Genomic DNA, 23,250 nt, shown 5'->3' with positions numbered 1-23,250 from the left:
GCTGGGGTGGCATCATCCAGAGGGGGAGGAAGTTTCGATTGATCAACTAATTGGAGATAAGGAGCCCACAGCCCCGGGGATTTTCAAGATACCAGGCCCAGCCTCAAGGCCACTGACTTTATTGACTGAAAAAAACTATGAAAAGGCCAGTGACAGGCACCTAAGAGACCAAAGGTGAGTGTGGGCGTGAGGGCAGGGACCAGGAATACAGTCAGGAAAGCAGGTTCGTGTCCACAACATGACACTGGGAAGGGAGGGTGAGGCATGCAAGAGTGAGAACCCAGCAAGGGGCCTGGTGACGGGTCAGGATTCTCCACAGTCCCTGGAGCGCATCCAAGTGAGCAGACAACAGCAGCTGTGGAGGGCAAGGGAGGAGGCCCCCATTCACGGCAGACTCTGAGAGTCCAGGCTGGGGACTGGGGGGCCCCCCTGGAGCATCACAAGAAGGCGTCGCACCACTCGCGCAGGCATCCGAAACAGTCCCGGGACTGCTTGGCGTTGGCTCCGCAGGTGTCCTTGAGCCATTCCCGAAAGAGGTCTTCGTCCTTTTTTAGCACCAAAAACTGGCCGAGAACCACGTAGGCCTGCAAAACAAGTCCAGGGCTGGTCTGCTGCATTGGTGGTGGTGGTGGGGGGGCACATGCACATGCAGAGGGGCTTTCGGAAATTAAACCTGCGGCCTCCTGCAAGCAAAGCCTATGCTTTCACCCTTAAGAGTTCTTGCTCTGGGGCCGGGCGGTGGCGCTGGAGGTAAGGTGCCTGCCTTGCCTGCGCTAGCCTAGGACGGACCGCGGTTCGATCCCCCGGCGTCCCATATGGTCCCCCAAGAAGCCAGGAGCAACTTCTGAGCACATAGCCAGGAGTAACCCCTGAGCGTCACAGGGTGTGGCCCAAAAACCAAAAAAAAAAAGAGTTCTTGCTCTGGCCCTGGCCTAGCTTTGTTTGGGGGCCACACCAGTGATGGAGGGATGTTGGGGATCAAACCTGGGTCAGCTACATGCAAGACACCAGTAGGTACCCACTGTACTATGGCTCTGGTCTCTGGCCTAGCTTTTGAAAGCATGAATCACCAAATCGAATGGGGCGAAGGAAGGGGTGGCAGCCCACAATTTAGCAACATTAAGACCTCTGAACACACAAAACCTCGGAAATCCCACGGTGCGATGAGCCTGGGTTTTGTGGCAGCACACACTGTCCGTTTCTGGGGCAAAAGGCAACACTGATGCAGCCCTACTGTGCACCCCAACAGGTACACCCACAGGCCACACCACCAGCAAGGACACGATACCCTCCACACCCGCACCTTATCGAAGCCCCTTTCCTCCAACTTCTTTCCCAGGACATCGCCGATCCCCGCCAGGCTCCCCACGGGCTTCTCCCCCATGGGCTCAGCCACGAAGTCTCGGTGCTTTTGGGACGTGGTCATCTCGATGGGGCTGGATCTGGGAATCCCAAAGAGAAAGTGACCTCCTGGTTTTTCAGAGAAACCGAAAGCATTCCGGGGTGGGGGGGGTGTCTGACTCGATCCCCCTCATTTCACTCCCCTCCTCGCCAGGCCTCAAAGCAGAGCTGGGCGGGGCTGGGCTGGGCTGGACTATTGCAAGCGCCTGGAGGGGAAAACCCAGCCAGACCGAAACAGGTGGCGCACGCGGGGCCGTGGGAAGCTTTCCCGGAGGGAGAAGCCAAGTTCTGGCTCTTTCCGCGTGACCTTGGCTGGGCAAAGGCAAACCCGATACTGCCCCAAGCCTGGCCACGAGACGTCCCCATCCAGCCCAAGCGAGTGTCCAGCCCGCTTCCCGCCAGCCCGGGCCACGCCCACCAGAAGCCACGCCCACAAACACAGACCACGCCCACCCGTCCTTGGCCCCGCCCCGCGGCTGACCCACGCGCCGCGCTCCGCCCTGGCCGCTGCCGCGCTCCTTTCCAGGAGCGTCCAATCCGGCCGCCCGCCCGCCCGCAGCCCCTCACGGCGCGCCCCCCCAGCCCGCGCCTCTCCCGGCCACCGGTCCGAACCCAGCCCCGCGACTCGCGCTCACCTACAACTCCGCTTCGCTTAACGGTTCTCCCGCCGGCCGGCTGCTCCCGCCGCTGCCTCAAGCCGCTAGAACTTTCTTCAACTTCCGCTTCCGGGTCACCTCCGGCGGGTTTTCTTTCCCCCCTTTACCACCGAGACGGGCGCTTCTAGCCCCGGGGCAACCATAGAGACGAGGCGCTCTATCCCTCCGCGGTGCCGTTTTCGGTGGTTCCTCTCTCCGGAGGTTTCTCGGGAAGCCCGAAGATCTTGCAAAGAGGTTTTTCTGCAGCAGCATTTCCCGCCTCAGGGAGCCAAGAACTCGGAGGAATTTTTATTTGGCGGCGTGCAGGAATCCGGAACTCAAGGGCTAACCCTCGGCCCGGGGGCTGTGGGACGACTTAGGGAGACGGACCGGAAGGGGCGGACACTTCCGGTGGTGGCGGAAGTGCCGGAAGTACCGTGCTTTGGAGCCCCGAAACGGTGCCGCGCGTCGTTGTCCTCCTCGCTGTCGGATCGCCTTCGTCGGCCGCGAACCGCCACCCCGGGGACTTGCGGCCGAGCCACCGCCGTGACTTGGACGCGCAGCGAGCCCCTGTCGTGCCCTCCTAGACTCGCCCCTCAGCGAGTCGTCGGGGCGCCGCTGTCCTCCGCCCACCCGCAGAAACGGCGTCGTGCGAGCAACGCCCGTGGGAGCCGAGCGCCGGCGAGTGAGTTGGGCGTCGGGGCGCCGCGTCTTCCCTTCGGGGTCGGGTCGGGACGTGGGGCGCGGGGCAGCTCGTTGAAGCTACACCTGATCCGGGTGTCCCGGGGAACCGTCTGCCTCGGCTGTGACCACCCACCCCCGGGCCCCTCGAGGGGACAGCCATGGGGTTGCGAGGGAGAGTTGGGGGGCTGCAACCTGCTGTGCGGAGCCAGACAGGACACCCCCCTCTTCCGCCAGAGCCTTGCTTAGGCACCCCAGGAAAGGCGGCCTAGGCTGGCAGGTAGGTCCCAGGGGCCCCAGCCCTGCTCCCCACTGAGCCAAGAATCTGGTTTTCAACAGCCCCCCCCCCAGACTAGGCTTGGAGACTAGGCCACAGCCCGCACCCCGCAGTTATATCCCGCCCACCCTTATGTGCTCACTTGGGAGGTGGAGGGGGGCTGTGACCCCCCCCCAGCCTGCTGCCCGTTCGTCTCCTAGGGTCCTAGGGTCATTGGGGTCCTGCCAATGCTTCACTTGGCATTTCTTTTTTTTTGTTGTTCTTTTTTTTGGTTTTTGGGTCACACCCGGCAGCGCTCCGGGGTTCCTCCAGGCTCTGCGCTCAGAAATCGCTCCTGACAGGCTTTGTGGGAAACCCTATGGGATGCCGGGATTCGAACCACTGTCCTTCTGCATGCAATTCAAACGCCCTACCACCGTGCTATCTTCCCCGGCTCCTATTGTTATTGTTTCTTTGATTTTGAGGTCACATCAGTCATATTCAGAAATTACTCCTGGCTTTGAGCTCTGGAATCACTCCCGGCCGTGCTCGGGAGACCATATGGATGCTGGGGCTCGAACTCGGGTCAGCCCAGTGCAAGGCAACGCTTTATCCACTGTACTATCTATCGCTCTGGTCCGAAGTAAACGTTTTGAGGAAGGTAGAAGCTTTGTCGAGATGGAGCCAACTAGAGTGGTTCTCTAAAACACTTCTTTAGGGGCCAGAGCATACAGGGGACCCAGGGTGAGCCCTGAACCCTGCATGTGACCCAACCTCCACTCACCCCACTAGTTCTCTTTGGGGTCCTCTGGCTGTGTTCAGGAAGCCCGGGATCCATCTACATTCAAGGCAGGCTTCTCACGCTGATATCCGTACTCTCTCCAGCCCCCACATTCCTGTAGGTAGGACCCCGTTAGTTGTTTTTTCAGGGCATTGCTCTGCCATGCCACTTGCTTTCATGATTTCATTCTAATGACGCTGTTCTGAGTTCCTGATTCTATCCCAAGGCCTGGAAAAGTTGAACAGCTAGGTTCCGGAGTGAGAGCACAGCAGGTAGCTCATTTGCCTTGCACACAGCCCACCCAAGTTCAATCCCTGGCATCCCATATGGTCCCCAAACCTGGTAGGAGTAATCACTGAGCCCAGAGCTAAAAGTAATCAGGAGTATCGCTGGGTGGGGCCCAAAAACAAACAAAAAAAATTTTGAACATCTGCAAACATCCAGAGTAGACCTTGGATTCCTGCCTTGGACTTCAGAATCCATATTTTACCCAGGTTACGGCGGCACCCCACGTTATCCTCACAACAGCCCTGGGTTCTGAGATTGACTGGTTGGAACTCAAGAGGAGGTGACTGGCCCCGCATCCACCCCAGCCTGGCGCTTGACCCAGCATGTCTCGAGCCACCAAGAGGAAGCACGTGGTGAAGGAGGTGCTGGGGGACCACATAGTGCCCTCTGCCCACCAGAAGATTGTGAGGGTGAGTGGTGCGGGCTACATGCAGCTCTGCCTTACCCCTTCATCCCACCGCTCTTGGGGATCCCTGGGGTGTGGTGTTAGCCTCCTGCTAAGGGGAGCTCTCGCTTTTGAGGGTGCAGGTACTACGCACACCAGGGAACAACCTGCATGAGGTGGAGACGGAGCAGGGCCAGCGCTTCCTGGTGAGCATGCCCTCAAAGTACCGCAAGAACATCTGGATCAAGAGAGGTGAGTGGGTCTTTCAGAGTACAGCCGGGAGGACGCTCCCTTTGCACACAGCTGGCCCACGTTCGAACCCTTATGCCATCCCATATGGTCCTTCGAGACCTACTAGGAGTGATTTCTGACCTCAGAGCCAGGAGTAAGCCCTAAGCACTGCCAGGTGTGGCTCCAAAACGAAAAGTGAGTGGGGGCCAGAGTGATCATGCAGTAGTTAAGGCACTTATCTTGCAAGCTGATGACCCAGGTTCAAGTCCTGGTATTTCATCTGGTCCCCTGAGCACAGAGCCAGAAGTAACCTCTGAGCATTGCTGGGTGTGGCCCTAAGACTTTTTTTTCCGGCTTGTGGCTGTAGCCTTTTGTCTTGGCCTCGCCCCCCTGACCTGCATGACTCCCTGTTCTTCCTGCACAGGAGACTTCCTCATCGTGGACCCCATTGAAGAGGGGGAGAAGGTGAAAGCCGAGATCTCCTTTGTGCTCTGCAAGGCCCATGTGCGCTCAATGCAGAAGGATGGAGTCTGGTAGGCAGGGCTGTGCCCCATTCCTGAGGCTCTCAGGGTTGGGGGGCAGACACACAACTGGGAAGTGTTTTCCGCCCAGGGTTCTTGGCTTCCCTGATGGGGACTCTTTTCTGAACAGGCCTGCGGCTTTCTCGGATGTGGTGGAGAAACAAAGCAACAACAGGTGAGGACACCTATAAGGAACCCCAGGGGAGCTGGTTTTTTGTTTTGTTTTTGGGCCACACCCTGCGGTGCTCAGGGGTTACTCCTGGCTGTCTGCTCAGAAATAGCTCCTGGCAGGCACGGGGGGAACCATGTGGGACACCGGGATTCGAACCAACCACCTTTGGTCCTGGATCGGCTGCTTGCAAGGCAAACGCCGGGGCCCGGAGCGGGGGTTTTTGGGCTTTGCACCTGAAGGGCTCTAGAACCGTCCTTATTCTGTTTGCTGATGGATCAGTCTCTAGTAAGTGCTCTGAGGCAGCTGTTATTTGGTTTTTTGGACCACACCCAGCAGTTCTCGGGCTTATTCCTGGCTCTGCACTCATGAAACACTCTTGATGGGGTACTGGGGATTGAATCCACAAAAGTTAAGACAGGTGTTGATGAGTGTAACTTGGAAGGCGGATGCCCAGGGTGCAAGTCCTGACTTAGCCACTCAAAGCAAACTCCTCCAACTCTTTCTCTGTCTCTCCTAACCCCTCACTGAGAGCTTTGTGGGGCCCGAAAGAAGTAATATTGATGAAATAGCATGTGAGGTGCCTGGTACTTAGTTTGGACCATTGACAGTTTGGGGGCAGAAAATCTCTCCCAGACCTATGCCTCTTTCTTCTGACTCTCTGAGCCTTGACCACTTGGCATTCTGGCCCTCCTTTTGAGGAGGCTCCTGATTCTTGGTTTTGTTTTGTTTTTGGTGTTTAGGCCACACCTGGCAGTGTTCAGGGGTTACTCCTGATTCTACATTCAGGAATTATTCCTGGTGGTTCCCCGGGGGTGGGGGGACCATATGGGATGTCTTGGATTGAATACCCAAGTTGACCACATGCTAGGCAAGCACCCGACGTGCTGTGCCATTTCTCTGACCCTGGATCTTGTTTTTGCAGAAGCAATGTGCTGCCAGTCCTTTGCCCCAGGTGTGAATTTCCTTAACCTTGATGTGCTAACTACCCTCCCCACCCCCAGGTGCTAACTGAACTCTCCTTTCCCTGTGCAGGCAGACTCAGCCGGAACTCCCAGCTGAGCCTCCGACTTCGGGAGATGAGTCCAGCTCTGCAGATGACTCGGACCTCTTCATCAACACCAACCGCAGGCAGGAGGAGGAGAGTGACGAGGACAGTGAGGAGGAGGAGGAGGAGATGGCCTGAGGGCCCCTGTCCACCCTATGCCTGGACATTCCCAGGGCTCTGTGTGTCTGACCCCTGGACGGGGTTAGCGCAGCGCTCCTCTGAAATGACCTTCCGACCCAGGAGGATTAAACCCCTGGCAGGTGTGATGTGCCGTGTCTGTGTGGCTGTTTTGGGGGGACTCGGGGCTCCTGAGGAGGTGGGCTATGCGCAGCACCTGGTGGACGGTTGAATCGAGCCTGGGTGCTCTGGGGGCGGTACCCAGCCCTGCTCCGCTCCTCCAGGAACAGCCTGGTGCCTTGGGCAGCCCTGACCCCGCCAGGGGTGGGGGGTCTTTGCCCACCTGCCCCTACAAGCTACTCAGGGCCAATATCGTGGTGCCTCAAGCTTGTACCCCTTACCCCTTGTGCTTGTACATGTGCCCCCCCCACATGCTGCTCAGACATCCCCTGTGGTGACCTCTTGGTGGCTACTCGGGCCTTGTATGAGCCCAAGTACCCAACTTCTGTTTGACCACACGCTATCTTTGCTGGCCTGGACCTTCGTACGACTGCCAGGCTGAGAGGCTTCTTGGCCTGTTGTCATTTTCACAACCCAACAGACCTACTCACCCCATTTTCCTCATCACCCATCACAAGCTTCCCAGAGTAGCCCTGCCCTCCCTTCACTTCACCTCCATAGGGTGAAAATCTGAGGGACAGGCCCGGAGAGATAGCGCAGTGACGTTTGCCTTGCAAGCAGCCGATCCAGGACCAAAGGTGGTTGGTTCGAATCCCGGTGTCCCATATGGTCCCCCGTGCCTGCCAGGAGCTATTTCTGAGCAGACAGCCAGGAGTAACCCCTGAGCACCGCCGGATGTGGCTCCCCCCAAAAAGAAAGAAAGAAAATCTGAGGGACTTGGCTGCTCTAGTAACCCTTGGCAAAATCTTAAGTGCAGCCCCACCAGGACTGTATCTGCTGCTGCCTGGCTCTAGAATCCTCCATTTGCTTCATCTGTCTCGGCTCCTGGCTTCTACTTAATGGTGGATGACACTCAGAGTAGATGCAGTCATGGAGGGTCATCCCAGCCCAGAACCCACACCTGCCCCTGAGCAAGGCCCCTCAAGTTCTTTGAGCTGAGGATGCTGGGCCTCGCTATTTCTCGCTGCCCAGGGTGAAGCCCTCTAGACTCAGATTCTCCCGTTTAAAGAGCAGCCAGAATTATCACCCAATCCTTTGGTCCCTTCATCTCTTGTTTCTCAATGATGAAAAATGGGGAGCCATGGTACAAGATGAGGGTGGCAACTTAGGGGTGGGGATCCCAGGAAGGGCACAAGTTTCCCCTGTGGTCAGGAACATTGCTCAGTGTATGTATCTTTCATGTTTGCCATGGGAGCTTTCCATTCGTAGATGTATGTGTGTGTACAGAACAATGAGTCAAAGGTGTGTTCCCTTAATTCATCTGAGGTTTTTGTTGTTACTGAAAATAGTTAACATTTTTTTTGAAAGGAATAAATAGCCACTTATCTCTACCATTTTTTGGCTGGGTCCTTTTTTTCCAGGTCTAATGTGTTCTGCATAGAAATGGATCATTCTGGGGCCAGAAGATAGCACAGCGGTAGGGTGTCTGCCTTGCACAAAGCCTATCCAGGATGGATGGTGGTTCGAAATCCCAGCATCCCATATGGTCCCCCAAGCCTCCCAGGAGTGATTCCTGAGCGCAGAGCCAGGAATAACCCGAGCGCTGCTGGCTGTGACCCAAAGAAACCAAAGAAATGGAACTTTCTTTAGAATGTGTTGAGTTTTGTTTGGGGCACTGGGGGCATTCCCAGCATTGCTCAGGGCTTATTCCCGGCTCTACACTGCGGGCTCGCTCCTGGCAGGGCTGTGATCCTGGCCCCCTCAGCTCAGTCACCCCTTTCCAGAATCCCGTTGCCCTTATTTTGTTGAATCTTTCAATGTCATGTTGGACCTTAGGAAAGGGGGGGGCAAGCTGAACCTATCTGGGGACTAATATCAGGGATTAAACTTTCCCGGGCCCAGGGAGACCTTGGGGCCCTGTTGATTAAATATGATAGTATAAAGCATAAAGTTCATATGTTGAATGAGGCCTCCCTTGGCATAGCATAGTTTTTGTTCTTTGTGTTTTTATTTTTGTTTTTTGGGGGGGTGTCACACCCGGCAGCGCTCAGGGGTCACTCCTGGCTCCACCAATGAACCAATGACCTGCATGAAAAGCAAACGCCTTACCTCCATGCTCTCTCTCCAGCCCCTTGGCACAGCATGGTACCTCTAGGCCCTTTTTTCTGCTCCTCTACCTTCCTCCAGGCAGGCTCTCTATTCTTTATTCAAAATGCCCACCTAACCCAGGTGTGGGCCAATCTCATCATCCAGGTGGATTAACATCTCAAAAGGAAGTTTAGGTAAGGGCACTGGGGGAAGGGATACTTTACAGGGCCCAAAGTGCCTAACTAGTGGGACCTTATGTGTCTCCAGGGTCTTTCTTTTTCCTCCTGTCACCTGAGCTTGGTGCAGGTCCTGGCCCACACCAAGTGCCCCAGTCCTGATGTCTGCAGCCTGAAAATGACTCTGGGTTTTATTTTCTTTGAACTGGTTTGGCCCATTGATTTGATTACCATCATTTGTATACTGGGATCTAGCCGTCTATATTCGCTTGTTTTTTGGGAGGCAGCATCAACCTTAAGTGCCAGAATATAACCTACTAGGTTCAGTGATTAAACTGAGATTCAGAGATTGATCCTTTGTTCTGTCTCTGGCCCCATCTGCTGAATGAGTTTGGATGGATATAAAACTCTAGATTCTCGGGCCCGGAGAGATAGCACAGTGGCGTTTGCCTTGCAAGCAGCCGATCCAGGACCAAAGGTGGTTGGTTCGAATCCTGGTGTCCCATATGGTCCCCTGTGCCTGCCAGGATCTATTTCTGAGCAGACAGCCAGGAGTAACCCCTGAGCACCGCCGGGTGTGGCCCAAAAACCAAAGTAAATAAATAAAACTCTAGCTTCTCAAGCCTTGTTTTGGGGTTACTATAGGGCTTATAGTATAGACTTGTGCTCAGAAAACAATACTGGCAGGCTCAGAGGCTTATGGGATACTGGGGAAGGAACCTGGGTCAGCCACACAATACACAAAAACATGACACCACTCATATATACCACAACACACACGTAACTGTCTTCACACAATACATTCATGTGCAAGTGTGGCCCACTTGGCATGAACTACCTGTAGTACATATGATGTGTGTAGTGTCTGTGTACATGTCATGTGGTAGGGATGCGCTATGTGTAGCCTTTAAGTGTGGAGTTTATGTGGGATTTGGGGTGTATGTGGTGTTAAGGGGTAGAATCGCCTGTCCAGAATTATGGACAACTACTTCTCATTTCCATTTTTCTGCTTCCTGGTTTCAGCTTCCACATCTCTCTGGTCTCAGCTTTTCAGTTATGACTTCTCCAGTCTCGACTGTCCATCTGGCCTCTCTGTCACTGCCACTGCCTCCTTCCTATCCACTGTCCTCCAAACATGATCAGGAGCAATCCCTGAGCACCAAACTGAGGAACTCAAGAGCACCAATGGGAGATGCATTTTTTTTTCCTACTTTTTTTTGGCTTTTGGGTCACACCCAGCGGCACTCAGAAATCACTCCTGGCAGGCACGGGTGAGGGTGGTGGGGGACCATATGGGATGCAGGGATTTGAACCACCATCTGTCCTGAATCAGCTGCATGCAAAGCAAATAAATCCCTTACTGCTATCTCCAACCATGAATTACTTTTCTTTCTAAGGGATTGAACCAGGGTGGGCCACATGCAAGGAGAGCATCTTACCCGCCACCCCCATATCCTCTCTGAAACTCAATGAACCTCTTGGGATGGAGGCTGGCCATACCTAGCAGTGAACAGGGATCTCTCCTGGTGATGCTTAGGGCCATAATGTGGTGCTGGGGATCAAATCGAATTGACCACATGCAAGAGTAATGCCTATACAATCCCAATATGACCTCTGAGATTTCCCAAAGGAATCCTGTTTGGGGGACACACCAGGCAGTGCTCAGGGGTTGAAACCCAAACTGTGAACTTTGCTTGTGTGCAAGCAAACGCCTTCCCGGATGCACAACCTCAGGCCTCTGAGGAAATGCTTAAGGTCAACTGTGCTGTGCGTGGGTCCTGTATAGCCGCACCCATGGCCAGGGGGGCTAGGGCTCTGAGGAAGGGGCAGCAGAGGTAGCTGTTTGGGAGACGCCCTGCATCAGGTCCGTCTGCTCCCAACAGAGGAATGTGGAGAGGCCAGGGCAGAGCTCTCGTCCGAGGTGAGGGCGGGCAGGCTGTGAGCACAGGGTATCAAAGGTGCCCTGGTATGGGCTGGATGCTAAAGCCACAGAAATATTGTACTTGGGGCCGGAGAGATAGCATGGAGGTAAGGTGTTTGCCTTGCATGCAGAAGGACGGAGGTTCGAATCCCAGCATCCCATATGGTCCCCCGAGCCTGCCAGGAGCGATTTCTGAGCACAGAGCCAGGAGTAACCCCCTGAGCGTGGCTGGGTGTGGCCCAAAACCAAAAAAAACAAACAAAAAGAAGTATTGTGCACGTGAGAGGTATGAAGGGGTGAAGGGTCCATGGCTCTGAGGCAGGACCGGAAGCCAAGGTCTAGCTGAGGGTTCGGGGAGGAGCATGTGAGCTGGGGACACAGAACAGAGGGGCCATCCAGGGCCTGGGAGGAGTCAGACCCCACGAGGCCATTAGGGGCGGTAGGTCTTGCCATGGACTAGTGACTTGAACCTTCCACCCAGGCCCAGCTCTTCAAACCTGAGGCCCAGAACTGCAGAGACTCTTGCCCCCAGGGGCTGTATCTCCAGTCCGCAGATGGGCTGGCTCTGCCCGTGGGTAGTGCTCCCCACAATACTGAGTCCTGGCAGAAAAGGGAGGAGGGGCCAGGATTCTGTTCTGTGGATGTCAGAGCCTGCCATATGGAAACAGAAACAGCAGAGGACTTGAGTTCCCCCAGACTTTAATAAAGAGCCCCCTTTCCTTACAATTTTCCTGGTTTGCACCTCACCCGCAAGGTGCTTGGGGAACTGTGACGGGGATGGAAGTGAGGCCCCACTGCTCCTTCATCTTAGACATGAGTGAGGACAGATGCTCCAGCCCCCACACCCAGGGTGTGGTCACCTCCCCGGCCCTTGCTCCATGGGGCTGCACCCAGAGGTGCTCCAGGATTTATTTCTGTGGGGCACCTGCAAAGCCACCCCAGTCCTGCCTCTGGGGCCCATTTTCCGCTGTCAGTCGTGGTGCTCAGCAGGGGCTGAGCTGGGCACAGAACCCTCAGCCTCCTAGCTGCAAGCCTCACAGTAACGCCCGACCCTTCTAATATCCGCAGCCGCTCACTGTGCTGGTCTGATCCTGAAACACAGGATGATGCTCTGGGCCCCCCAACTCGTGCTGTTCTATCTAACTGGCTAAAGCAGATGTGCAGGTCCTGGCCGAGCCACCAGACCTGTGCGACCCCTTCCCCTGGGTGTGCCTGGGCGTCTTCCATGGGCACCAGATGGAACAAGGCTCCTGGGCACAGGGCAGGGCGGGGGCAGCAAGGGCACCACCATGTCACCGTGTCTCACCAGGAAGTTTAGTGGAAGTGGGGGGAGGAGGACGGGTGGCAGGGAAAGGCAAAAGGAAGGGGGCAAGAGAGAAGAGGGAAGAGTCACGCCTAGCCAGGCCCTGTGCTGCCCACTGGACAAGGGAGCTGAGCACAGGACCATGGAGGTCAACTAAGGCGCTGCTTTATTTCTGCTGGCGGTGGGAAAGGGCAGTGGGCAGCACCTCACTTGGTGATGGTGTTCCTGCAGAGAGAAGAGGGGGTGAGGCTGCAGCAGGTGGGGGGAGGGCACCCCCGCCCAGGCATGCTAGGTCGCCCCTCCGCGCCACTCACGCATTCATGCTCTTGCCACTGCCACTAAGCACGATGTAGGGAGTCTTCTGGGCCTTCTGCTTCTCCTGCAGCAGTGCCACGGTGCCCAGGGGGGTGTCGCTGGAGCTCATCTTCTTCAGGAGCTGTGGGCAGGCCAGCCTCAGCGCCAGGATCCCAGACAGTCACCCCCTATCCTGGAACCCCCAGCCACTCACCGCCTCCTCATCCAGCTTCTTCATACGTCGCTCTGTCTTCATCTTGCCTGAGCCCTTCCCGTGGAAGCGATGGGACAACTGCCGGAAGGCCTGCAGCACGGGTAGGGGGACAGAGACACTACAGTGGGGGTTCTTGGAGTCAGGGAAGGATAAAGGGCATCGGGAGGAGGGGGTAACAGGCAGAGGACACCTGCATGGCCAGGATTGTGGGGGCTGCCGGGCACACTAAGGGCAGAAAGGCGGGGGTACCAGCTTACCTCCTTGGGCGTGAGCTTCCGGCCTGTCTCATCCACATACTCGATCTTGACATCAGGCTTGTAGCCGTCCTTCTCCTTGAAGTCCTGTGTAAAGCCCCTATACTCCTCCCGCCGGCTGTACTTGTCGTCGATGGCCCTGCATGGCACTGGGGCTCAGGCGGGGGTCCCGTACTCCCACACGCATATCTTGCCCCAAACCCCCCCCCCCCCGACACAGGAACATTTTGTCCCAGGACCACACATCAATGTACATCTTGTCCTAGGCCCCCCCATCACACGGACTTTGTCTCAGGGACTCCTGTTTCCCCAAACTTACATCTTGTCCTCGATACAGTACACTGCGGACGGCAGGGATTTGTTGGGAGCCTTCACTCGGGCCACCTTCTGCACTGTGGTCTCCAGCAACCCTAGGGACAGGGATCGTGAACCCACAGACCACTCCTCAGGGGAGCCCCAACAGTGCCATGGACCCTGGAGGTAGTCCAGCAAAGGGTGCAGCCTAGGGCCTGGGACCTTGGGAGGGGAGCAGGCCACACAGAGCCTAGGTGGAAAGAAGGTGTTCTGGGAGGCTCCATAAACCAAACCAACAAACCAAGGGCTTCCAGAGCAGTTCAAAAGGGGCAGGCCTCTGTGCTAACCTTTGTTTTGACACAGGAGCAGGGCAGCTGCCAGTCCGCGGTTCACGATGGGCTCCTCGTCCAGGATGGTGGTGGAGGAAGCGGAGAACTGGGGGTGGGGGGGCCACACAGTGGGTGGTGAGCAAGTGGGGAGTCTGCCCGTGGTCACCCCAGGCCTGGGAGAGGCTATACGGGACACCCAAGGCCCCTAAGGTTCACTAATTCCCAAACTGCTCAGTGGAGGGCAGAGCCAGGAGCAGAGAGGGTGGAGCTGGGATGAAGGAGAATGAAGTGGGGAAGGGCAGAGCCTGGGTTGATGAGGACGGAGTTGGAGACTGGATCAGAGACGGTAGAGTCGGAGTTAGGGAGGGAGGGGACACTCAGAGGGGCAGGGCCTGGGTCAAGTGGGGCCGGGGCTCCCGGAAGATGGCCCAGGGAGCCCAGATCAGGAAGAGGGACCCTGGCTGAACTGGCCCGGAGTGCAGGGTGCAGGGTGCTCACATCCTGTTGCTGCTTCTCCTCGTCCAGGTTCACGGTGCTCCAGCCCAGGTTCTCGTCCTCGTCCAACTCGGAGCCCGCGTTGGCCGAGCGCTCCTCATCCCGCTCGAAGTCCTGGGGGTGCAGAGAGCAGGGCAGGGTCAGCCAGGCTTCGGGGCCCCGGCAAGGGCAGCACAGGCGGGAGTGTGTGGCGCCTACCATGAGCTCCTCCTGCTCCTCGCGGTTGCCAGCCAGCCCATAGGTGGGGATCTCGCCCAGCGTGCGGCAGAACTCGGACGTGGCGTTGAACACGATGGTGCCCTTGCGCTCGGGGTCGTCCTCCTCCTCCCAGCCGCGCTGCCGGGCCTCCAGCTTGCGCACGATCTCCACCACCTGGAGGAGGGATCGGCTGTGGGCAAAGCCGGGAGGTTCTGGGGTGGAGCCATTGGGCAAAGGAGATGGCCCCACACACATCCTACAACCACCCTCAGCAACCAAGCAGAGCTGGGCACAGCCACGCAAACTCCCTCCTGTTGCCCGCCCTCCCTGCCCTGACTGACGCACCTCGGCACCCCTGCACAGTGCAACGGAAAATTGCCCTCTTTGCAGCCCCATAATCCAGTCCTGGTTAAGTCCATTCTGCATTTACTCGGGGTTGGTGAGGGGGGGTCCTGGGGGCCACCGAGCATTGCCACAGGTACCATATGTGACACAGGGGATCAAACCAGGTTTGCAGTGGGGCCTTCCCCACTGTGCTAACAACTCAAACACCCCATCTTTCGATGCCTCTTCCCTCTACCACAGCCTCCAGCCTTTGCACTTGCTTTGCTGCCCTGTGTAAGGGCACCCTAAGCTGCTGCCAGGCACTTTTTCTTCTATTGGGCCATACCTAGCTGAGTTCAGGGCTTACTCCTGGCTCTAGAACTACTGGTAGGGTTTGGGGGACCATATGGGATGCTGGGGTTGAACCCGGGTTGGACAACTGCAGAAAAAAGTCCTGCCCGCTGTGCTATGGCATTGGCTCCCTACTTTTCCTTTTGTTCATTTTGTCCTCTGGAATCGACATCAGCCCACTGGTTAGTGTCATGATAGCCGAGTTACACAATGCTAGTGCTGCCTCCTTGGTCCAATCAGGACATGGGCTGAAGGGCTGAAGCATGAACTCTGCAGTGGCCCCCAGAGTACCCCAAAGTGTAACTCAAAAGAACCCTTCCCCCAAAAAACCAAAAGACCTTTTCTTGACCTCTAGGCAGCAAAAACAGCAGTAGCTGTTTTCTTCAAGGTCCCCATTTACACTGGGACTTTTTCTGCCATAGTAGGGAAATCACTTCCTATTTTGCTCTGAAAAGCTGAATCTGAAGTTCTGCATACATGCAAGTATCGTCACGACAAACCCACGGTTCCCTGGTCCTCAGAGACACACCATGGCCGGAGCCGTTCCCACTGACACTGCCCCTCCCAAGGGCCCTCAAGCTGACCTCAGTCCCTAATGTGCACCCTCAGCCAGTCCCACCTCCTGGAACCTCAGAAGCCTGGCTATTGGCTGCAGCAAACTCCACGTGCCTTCCCTACGCTGCGAAGGGACTGTCTGAGACCCCAGCTGGCCTCGCCTCTTTTTAGAAGTCAAAAACACTGGTTCCGCATGGGCTCCATTTGATTCTAGAAGCTGCGCGTCAGATTTGAGCTACGGAGCCTGAGTTGGAATCAGAAACACAATCCTATCCCTGAACACAGGCCCTGGAGTTGGTCCTTTCTAGGGCTAAAGTTTCAGAGGAACTTTTGAGAAAGGCTGGACAGTCCAGTAAGTCCTGGTGCAAAAGGGGGAAAAAACAGGCAAGAGTGACAGCACAGCAGTAAGGAGGGATGGACCTGGGTTTGATCCCCCAGCAATCCATATGGTCCCCTGAGCCTGTCAGGAGTGATTTCTGACTGCAGGGCCAGGAGTAACCCCTGAACACTAGTGGGTATGACTCAGAAACCAAAAAAAAAAAAAAAAATCCAGGGACGGACAGGGTGCAGGAAGGCATGGTGAGAACACGGGACAAGGGATTTGGCCCCCTACAGGCCAGTAGAGCCTGAACACCTTACCAGCCTCCTGCTCATGAAACCCTGGCTCCAGAGCGCCACCCAGTGGTGATGCTTTGTCAGGTCTTGGTTGAACGCATCAGCACGTGGCTTTCAGGGGCACCTTTCCTTAAGGATCCAGCAGGCTCCCCAGGTAGCTTTACACACTTGCAGCTGCTATTTCCCCACCCCCTTTCTTGCGTTACTCTCATACATGCTCTTTCTCACCTATCTCTGTGAGTGAGACGTGTGGCCACCACCAAGTTCATGTCACTCTTGTTTGGGGGTTCCATGGGGAACCCTGGTGGTACTCTCTACTGCACACCCTACCCCCCCTCATGTTACAACTCCTGAGTCCTGCTGGTGCACGGTGTCACCTAACTCTTTCAGGCTCCTGGATGGCCACCCAGCAAGCCTGAGGCACCCACTGCTCAGGCCCCAATGTCCCTTGCAGTGTCTGGCATATTTGATTCGCTAAGCCCTGTTGTTCTCTAACCCAGCCTCTCCCCTTTCCCTAAGGGCTCAACACACAGCGTACTCTCCGATGCACCCACCAACCTCTCACCCACAACAACCAACTGGGGTTCCTCCACCCTGCATGCTCCCTTGGGACTCAGACTCCTGCCTCCACTGACACCTGCATGACCGTGGGCCCCTTCACTCTGCCAACCCGCTCATTACCTCTCCACTAAGTCATTAATTTATTTTGCCACACTCAGCAGTGCTCAGGGGTTAATCCTGACTCCGCACTCAGAATTTACTCCTAGCAGGCTTCGGGGACCATATAGGATGCTGGGGATGGAACCTGGGTCAGCTGCTTGCAAGGCAAATGCCCTCCCTGCTGTGCAATCGCTAAGTCCCAGTCCCGCATTCTGTTTTAGGGCCACACTTAGCAATGGCAATGCTCGGGGCTTATTCTTGGCTCTGCAGTTGGGGTGGCATTTAGTTTTGGAGTGTTCTGGGGTAACCTGTGTCATGTCTAGCCCTGCGTGAAGTGCTGTGAAGGCAGCTCCTTATTCTGAGGTGTCAGCTGGTCCCATAAGCAGACACCAACTGGTCCAGGGACAGAGACATGCTCAGTCCTCACTCTGACCCTTAAATTGTTTTTGTTTTTTTTTTTTTGGGGGGTGTTATTTATTTAGGCAACACTTGGCAATGCTCAGGGCATATTACTAGCTCCGTGCCCAGGGATCACGCCTGGGAGTACTTGGGGAACCACATGGGGTGCTGGGGATAGATCCCAGATCAGCCACTTGTAAGGCCAATGCCTTATCCACTCTTATGGTTCCAGCCCCAGGTCCCTAATTTTAAAATTTTAGTATCATTGGGGCTGGGAAATAATATAGCAGGTAGTACACTGGCTGTGTGCTTCCTTATACACGGCCAATCTACGTTTCATCTCAGCATTACACAGGGTGTCCCTGAACACCGCCAAGAGTAAGAGTAATTCCTGAGTGCAGAGCCTGCAGTAACCAAGCCCTGAGCGTCGCTTGGTGTGATCATATTATTATTTGCTATAAAATAGAAGACTTCCCTCTTCTCACATCTTTTCCCCGTTACCCACTTCTGACGCTTTTATAGCTCTGGACTGTGTACATAAACAAAGTTATATTGGAACACAGCCTCACCCAGACACAGACACATCTTCCGGGTCAGCTCTGCTACCCCACAGAAGATCCTGGGCCTCAACTTCCCTTCCTGCTCTGGGGACCACTGTTAGGTGCCACTCTCTCCTCCACTGCCCCCTCATTCGCCTGTAGCTTCTCTGACTCAGAGCCACTCTGCCTCTCCCTGCTCTGGGGGCCCATCCCTAGACAGGACGGGTGGCGGCGAGTGTGGCCTCTTAGTTTGACATCCTCCAACCCCAGCGCTGCCACTCATCAATCATGGAACCATGCGCACCTTGCCTCAGTCTCCTCATCTGCGAAACAGGAGACAACAGAACCTGCCAGACTGAGTATTCCTAGAAGGCCTGGGCCACACAAGGTCCCTAAGGTACGCAATGCCCCACTGGCCTATCCAGCCTGTCCCCATCTCCAGCTCCTGCAACTAAAACTCACAGCCTGAGGCCTGCTCCGAATTCCAAGTTGCCAGTAACAACTAGGTGCGAGTTCCTCAGCGCACAGCTCTGGGAGGCCAGGCCACAGCACAGGGGCCCCCCGGCTGTCCCATCCCAGCACTTTCAGACTCCAGAGCTGCCTCACACTGACCTGGAACACTGTTTGCAGATGGATCCACCCCAATGCTTAAGCAAACAACGCTTAGCAGGCAGCCACCACACACTGGCACAGGCAAGAGCTGTGAACTGAGGTCAGATCTACCACCTGAGCCCCAGCCCGCAGGGTGGCCTCACCTTCTCCCCGCTGTCCCGCAGCTGCTGCAGTTGCCGCAGTCGACGCCCCTTCTCCAGCTGCTTCTGCAGCTCCAGCTCTGCCTCATCCTCCTCAAAGGCCTCAGGGGATGCAGACGGCGCTACACCAGCATCCTCTGGAGGGACAAGGGGACTGGATCAGCTCCCCTACCAGCCAGCTTGGCTCCCAGTCCCTCCTGCCCCTTGATGGGCACCCCCGCACCCTCATCGCTGATATCCATGTTCTCCACCCGGGTGTCATCAGACTGAGGGGGCTGAGCCACAGGTTCCTTCTCCTCCTCCTCCTGGGGTTCCTCGGTGGTCTCGGGCACTCGGCGCCGTCCCCGGCCCCGAGACCTGAGGACAGAATCCTTTGGTGAGCTGTGACCCCTCGGCCAATCCTGTCGCCCCTGCCCTCCCCAGGCCCTTCCACCAGGGGCCCATGGCTACCTGGAACCAAAGTCCCCGTCTTGCGTCTGGTCCCCAAGAGGTAGCAAGTCGTCGGCACGCACCATCACCTCCTTCTCTTTCTTTCGGATCTTCTTCACCCTCCGCTTGGTCTTTTTGAAGGTGACCTGGAGGGAGGCGACAACAGCGACTAGTTGGGCGGAACTGTGCCCGCGAGGACCAGCTGGCAGCCAAGGACCCAGCAAGGGGAGGGATGCTGGGTGCCAGCCAGGCTGTGGAACTCACCATCTCCTCAGGCGTGAGGTACTCGGAGGCGATGCGGGGCCCCATGGTGCTCAGGGATTGGGCCTGCAGCCGCAGCCGGGCCCGGATCTCCTCCAGCTCCCGCTCCCGCAGCCCATCGGCCATCCCGCCCTGCTCCAGCCGGAAGGACTGTGGTCGTGCGCCCTCCAGCTCCTCGTCGTACTTGGCCAGGATGGAGCGTGGCTTCTGCTGCTGGGGTAAGGCAGGGAGCCGGGTTGGAAGGTCCAGGAGCCGCCCGCCACTGGCCTACCACCCCGGGCCACCCCCTGGGCCCGGCCTACCTGGGCCAAGCTGTCCACGGTCTCCTCCTCCTCGGTGTAGGGTAGGTAGTCGGGCTTCTTCTTCCGCAGCTCCACATTCTTCTCGGCTCGCTCCTTGTCTATCAGGTTCACATTCACCAGCACATCCTCCTCCTCCTGTAGCACACCTGCAGTGGGGCAAGGGGCAAAGGGTCACTGCGCCCCAGTCCTGCTGAGAACCGCCAAACTCCCCAATAACCCCACGTGGCCCACCTTTGTCCTTCAGGGTGAGGATCAGTGTTTCCCCCTCTCGGAAGGAGTCGATGGCATGTTCCACTGTGAGGCCTTGCAGGTCCCGGGCACTGTACAGGTCCTAGGGGTTGGGAGGAGAGTCAGGGGGTGCCACCCTGGCTGACAACCCAACCTGGCTGGGCTCCCTGAGCCTGCAAAGCAGGGCCTCACCTGCCGCCGCTGCTCGAACTCCTCCTCCACCAGGGAGCTGACACCGAACTCTTGGTCCATCTCCTCCAGCAGTTTGGCCTGAGGAGAGAAGGAGCGGCTCGGACCTGGGAAAGTGGTGGTGCCCCCCCCACTCCCACTCACAGCAGGTCCAGCTGCAGACCCTCACCCGCTTCTCAGCCAGGTCCTTCTCCTTCTGCAACTGCCGGCTCCTCTCGATCCAGGCTGCCGTGTCGTCCAGCCAGGGGTCATCCTCACCCAGCGTCTTGATCTTCCTGGGGGTCAGGGGAGAGTGAGTGACTAGGGAGAGCCCGGGAAGCCGCCAGCCGGCCCCTGCGTCCCACCAGGGCCTCACCCAAGCTTCTGGTTCAGCAAGCGCTTCTCCTTGGCAGCCGCCAGCTTCTCCCGCAACTCCTCACGCTGCCGCAGGGCCATGGGGTTGATGAGCTCGGCCGCTACGGGCTCCTCTTTGGTGCCCGCCTCTGGAAGGGGGGCCCAGACATGAGACGGGCCTGCCCATGGCTGGGGAAGACGAGGAGCCACTCACCCTGCCCCCTTCTGGCTTGGGGGGGCCAGAGGGGGACAGTGCGGGGGGACAGACTGAGCCTTGATCTGCCTGGCTGGACCTTCCACCCAAGAATTGGGGGATACTGCATAGTCGAAGAGCCTGGCTTGGCTATGGGAATGGGGTCTGCCCTTGGCACCCCCCCAAACCAATGCACAAAGTCCTCCTCCCTGACCGGTGTCCCCACTCACCCTTCTTCACGGCATTGACCTCCAGCGGTTTCAGCCCCAGCTTGGCCCGGAGTTTACTGAGGATGAGAGATACGAGTGGGAGGGGTTCCCGCAGAAGCCAGGGCATCCATCACACCTCAGGGGGTGTCCCTCATGCTCCCACACACGGAGCTACCCCACCCGCCCAGGCCGAATCTCTCCTTGGGCTGAGTCCTCCATGGTTCCCCATCAAATCGTATGACTTCCTGTGAGTCGCAGCAGGATGGGAAAAGAGAATGGGGGAACTCTTACTTGGTCTCCTCGATGCTGAGGGACGAAGCATCTCCTGAGCTGGCTTTGGAGCTGGCAGCTGGGCATGGAGAGAGACACGGAGAGAGACACAGCGCTGAACATGGCCCCAAGAGCTAGTCCCGCTGTCCCAGCCCTGCACAGCCTTTCTGCACCCCAGGGACCACCTCTGCTCCTTGGGGCATTCTGGGTTCTCCCCCTCGGCTGCTCCCAGTCCTTACTATGATGGACAAGGATCTCCCCAAAGGCCAGGGAGCCCTGCAAGTGCTGCTCCAAACAGCTCACCCCACTCCACGGCAAGGGCATCTGCCCTGGATTGCCCCCAGTCCCAGAGCTCTGCTGTCCCCACATTTCTCTGGCCTCACCTTCACTCCTACGGGATTTGAGCTGCCAGACAGGCCTGAAAGAGACCCTAAACATTCTCTAGCCAGTCCCAATCCGGAGTCCCTTTGCACCTCACAAGTCTCATACTCAAGACACCAGCCTGCCTGCCTCCAGCCTGCCTGCCTCCAGCCTGCCTCTCTTCCAAATGCCTCCATTTCTCTAGCTATCACTCCAGTTACAAGACCCTAACTCAAGGGAGTAGCCTCAACTTCCTGGTTCCCTTCACAATCCAGGGGCTTTCTGCTTCCCTTCACAGGGGCTCGCTAGGTTCAACACAGCCCCCAGGATCCCCTCAACAATCCTCAGGCTCAGAGGCAGCCCTTTCGCCTCCACTGAGCTGCAGTCTTACTCAACCCGGACCAGTTCTCAAGGGTTTGCAGAGGAAGAGACTGGCTCAAATCCCTGCTTCCCGACTGCAAAGCCTAGTTCACGTTTTTCCTAGTACCCAGATCCAACCCAGAGCTTCATGTAAGTCCTCTACCCCTGAGCTATGAGCTCCAGTGAGTTAAGTCTTTTTTCAAGTGTGGGGGGGGGGGGCGGGGCAAATCTGGTGATGCTCCTGGCTTTCTCGGGGGACATTATGGATGTCAGGGTTCAGAGTAGGGTTGGCTGCACGCAAGACAAATACTCTCGGGGCTAGGAGATAACACAGCGGTAGGGCTTTTTTGCCTGGCATGCAGCCGACCAGGGATGGATCAGGGTTTGCTCCCAGCATCCCATACGGTCCCCCTGAGCCTGCCAGCCAGGAGTGATTTCTGAGTGCAGAGCCAGGAATAACCCCTGAGCCCTTTATACCGTATTATCTCTCCAACCCTAAGCTCAAATCTCTTTTGCAGGTGTGTGTTTGTGTGTTGACTCTGTGTGTGTGTGTGTGTGTGTGTGTGTGTGTCCAGTTCCGCGTTTTAATGTCTACAAGGCCCTTTGCATCTGGGCAGCTGTGGACTCTGTGTGTGTGTGTGTGTCCAGTTCCGCGTTTTAATGTCTACAAGGCCCTTTGCATCTGGGCAGCTGTGGATCCTGGGGCCTCGGGCCTCCGCTGTCAATCTGCACCAGGATCCCTCCTCCTTCTTTCCTTCTACAATTTCATTTGTCCTATCCATGCATCTGTCCACATGTTGCTGCACTGTCACTGAGGGCCTGCATCAAACAGGGTGTTGGGGACCCGCCTGGATCCCAAACCCCCACTGGACGCCCCTACACAGGGGTGAGGGCAGGAGTCGGGGTGTGTGTGTGTGTGTGTGTGTGTGTGTGTGTGTGTGTGTGTGTGTGTGTGTCTGTGTGTGTGTCCAGTTCCGCGTTTTAATGTCTCATCACAATCTACAAGGCCCTTTGCATCTGGGCAGCTGTGGATCCTGGGGCCTCGGGCCTTCGCTGTCAATCTGCACCAGGATCCCTCCTCCTTCTTTCCTTCTACAATTTCATTTGTCCTATCCATGCATCTGTCCACATGTTGCTGCACTGTCACTGAGGGCCTGCATCAAACAGGGTGTTGGGGACCCGCCTGGATCCCAAACTCAAACCCCCACAGGGGTGAGGGCAGGAGTCGGGGTGTGTGCGTGCGTGTGTCACACCCACTCGACGCGCCCCCCCCCATCGCCTCCCCCGGGCCGGCCCCGCCCCTGCCCCTCACCGGCCTCGTAGCCATCATCGCGCTTCTCCCGCTTCACGCGGCGCTCCGAGGGCTCCGGCTGGCCGCGCTCCCGCGCATGCGCGCTCCCGCGGGGCTCGCCCTCGACGCCGCGACGCCCGCTCCCGCGCTCGCCCCCGCGCTCCCGGCTGCGCTTCCGCCGCTCGCCGCCGCCGCCGCTGCTGCCGCCGCCGCTCCGGTGCTTGTGCTTCTTGTGCTCGCGGTGCCGCGGCGGCGGCTCGGCGGCGCCCCCCGTGCCGGCCGCCGCCGTCGTCCCGGCGGCCTCCTTCTCCCCGCGGTGCTTCTTGGACGACCCCATGGCGGCCCGGTCCGTCCGTCCGCCCCGAGCCCGGCCGCCGCCGCAAAATGGGAACACTTCCGGGTCGCGGGTCGTGTTGCAGGAAGTCAAGAGC

The 23,250-nt window shown here is 57.3% G+C and overlaps 3 protein-coding genes across 4 annotated transcripts; 1 reads left to right on the top strand and 2 right to left on the bottom strand.

The window, feature by feature from the left end:
* Positions 1-126: 126 nt before the first annotated feature.
* On the bottom strand, positions 127-2,130 carry BANF1 (BAF nuclear assembly factor 1). The gene is made up of 3 exons (XM_049780193.1): positions 2,037-2,130; positions 1,304-1,442; positions 127-584 (listed from the first exon to the last, which is right to left on the bottom strand). Exons 2-3 carry the CDS (start codon positions 1,424-1,426, stop codon positions 438-440), a joined length of 270 nt encoding a protein of 89 aa, XP_049636150.1. The 5' UTR covers positions 1,427-1,442; positions 2,037-2,130; the 3' UTR covers positions 127-437.
* A 401-nt stretch (positions 2,131-2,531) lies between these two features.
* Positions 2,532-6,662, top strand: EIF1AD (eukaryotic translation initiation factor 1A domain containing). Its single transcript, XM_049780189.1, has 6 exons — positions 2,532-2,721; positions 4,249-4,452; positions 4,571-4,679; positions 5,083-5,191; positions 5,310-5,354; positions 6,384-6,662. Exons 2-6 carry the CDS (start codon positions 4,366-4,368, stop codon positions 6,532-6,534), a joined length of 501 nt encoding a protein of 166 aa, XP_049636146.1. The 5' UTR covers positions 2,532-2,721; positions 4,249-4,365; the 3' UTR covers positions 6,535-6,662.
* A 5,532-nt stretch (positions 6,663-12,194) lies between these two features.
* SART1 (spliceosome associated factor 1, recruiter of U4/U6.U5 tri-snRNP) lies at positions 12,195-23,184 on the bottom strand. Of its 2 annotated transcripts, none has more exons than XM_049780157.1 (20): positions 22,841-23,184; positions 20,830-20,887; positions 20,560-20,615; positions 20,159-20,285; positions 19,973-20,078; positions 19,807-19,884; positions 19,618-19,717; positions 19,387-19,532; positions 19,088-19,297; positions 18,845-18,969; positions 18,618-18,751; positions 18,398-18,531; positions 14,200-14,373; positions 14,005-14,115; positions 13,525-13,612; positions 13,203-13,293; positions 12,887-13,022; positions 12,630-12,719; positions 12,436-12,557; positions 12,195-12,346 (listed from the first exon to the last, which is right to left on the bottom strand). In XM_049780157.1, the coding sequence occupies exons 1-20, from the start codon at positions 23,154-23,156 to the stop codon at positions 12,328-12,330; spliced, it is 2,421 nt and encodes an 806-aa protein (XP_049636114.1). In that variant the 5' UTR covers positions 23,157-23,184; the 3' UTR covers positions 12,195-12,327. The 2 variants fall into 2 exon arrangements, with proteins under 2 accessions (XP_049636114.1, XP_049636115.1); XM_049780158.1 differs by having other exon boundaries at positions 19,088-19,294.
* Between the last annotated feature and the right edge of the window lie 66 nt (positions 23,185-23,250).

The sequence above is a fragment of the Suncus etruscus genome, chromosome 9, assembly GCF_024139225.1.
Source record: "Suncus etruscus isolate mSunEtr1 chromosome 9, mSunEtr1.pri.cur, whole genome shotgun sequence".
NCBI lineage: Eukaryota > Metazoa > Chordata > Mammalia > Eulipotyphla > Soricidae > Suncus > Suncus etruscus.
This window is presented reverse-complemented; position numbering and strand designations above follow the sequence as displayed.

Excerpts from the sequence above, each read along its gene's own strand:
- EIF1AD (XM_049780189.1), top strand. The coding sequence starts at position 4,366 with ATGTCTCGAGCCACCAAGAGGAAGCACGTGGTGAAGGAGGTGCTGGGG. Across the intron at positions 5,192-5,309 it reads ATGCAGAAGGATGGAGTCTG|GCCTGCGGCTTTCTCGGATG; the intron begins GTAGGCAGGGCT and ends TTTTCTGAACAG. Across the intron at positions 5,355-6,383 it reads GAGAAACAAAGCAACAACAG|GCAGACTCAGCCGGAACTCC; the intron begins GTGAGGACACCT and ends TTCCCTGTGCAG.
- BANF1 (XM_049780193.1), bottom strand. The coding sequence starts at position 1,426 with ATGACCACGTCCCAAAAGCACCGAGACTTCGTGGCTGAGCCCATGGGG. Across the intron at positions 585-1,303 it reads AGGAAAGGGGCTTCGATAAG|GCCTACGTGGTTCTCGGCCA; the intron begins GTGCGGGTGTGG and ends CTTGTTTTGCAG.
- SART1 (XM_049780157.1), bottom strand. The coding sequence starts at position 23,156 with ATGGGGTCGTCCAAGAAGCACCGCGGGGAGAAGGAGGCCGCCGGGACG. Across the intron at positions 18,532-18,617 it reads CATGGATATCAGCGATGAGG|AGGATGCTGGTGTAGCGCCG; the intron begins GTGCGGGGGTGC and ends TTGTCCCTCCAG. Across the intron at positions 12,558-12,629 it reads AGAAGCTGGATGAGGAGGCG|CTCCTGAAGAAGATGAGCTC; the intron begins GTGAGTGGCTGG and ends GCCTGCCCACAG.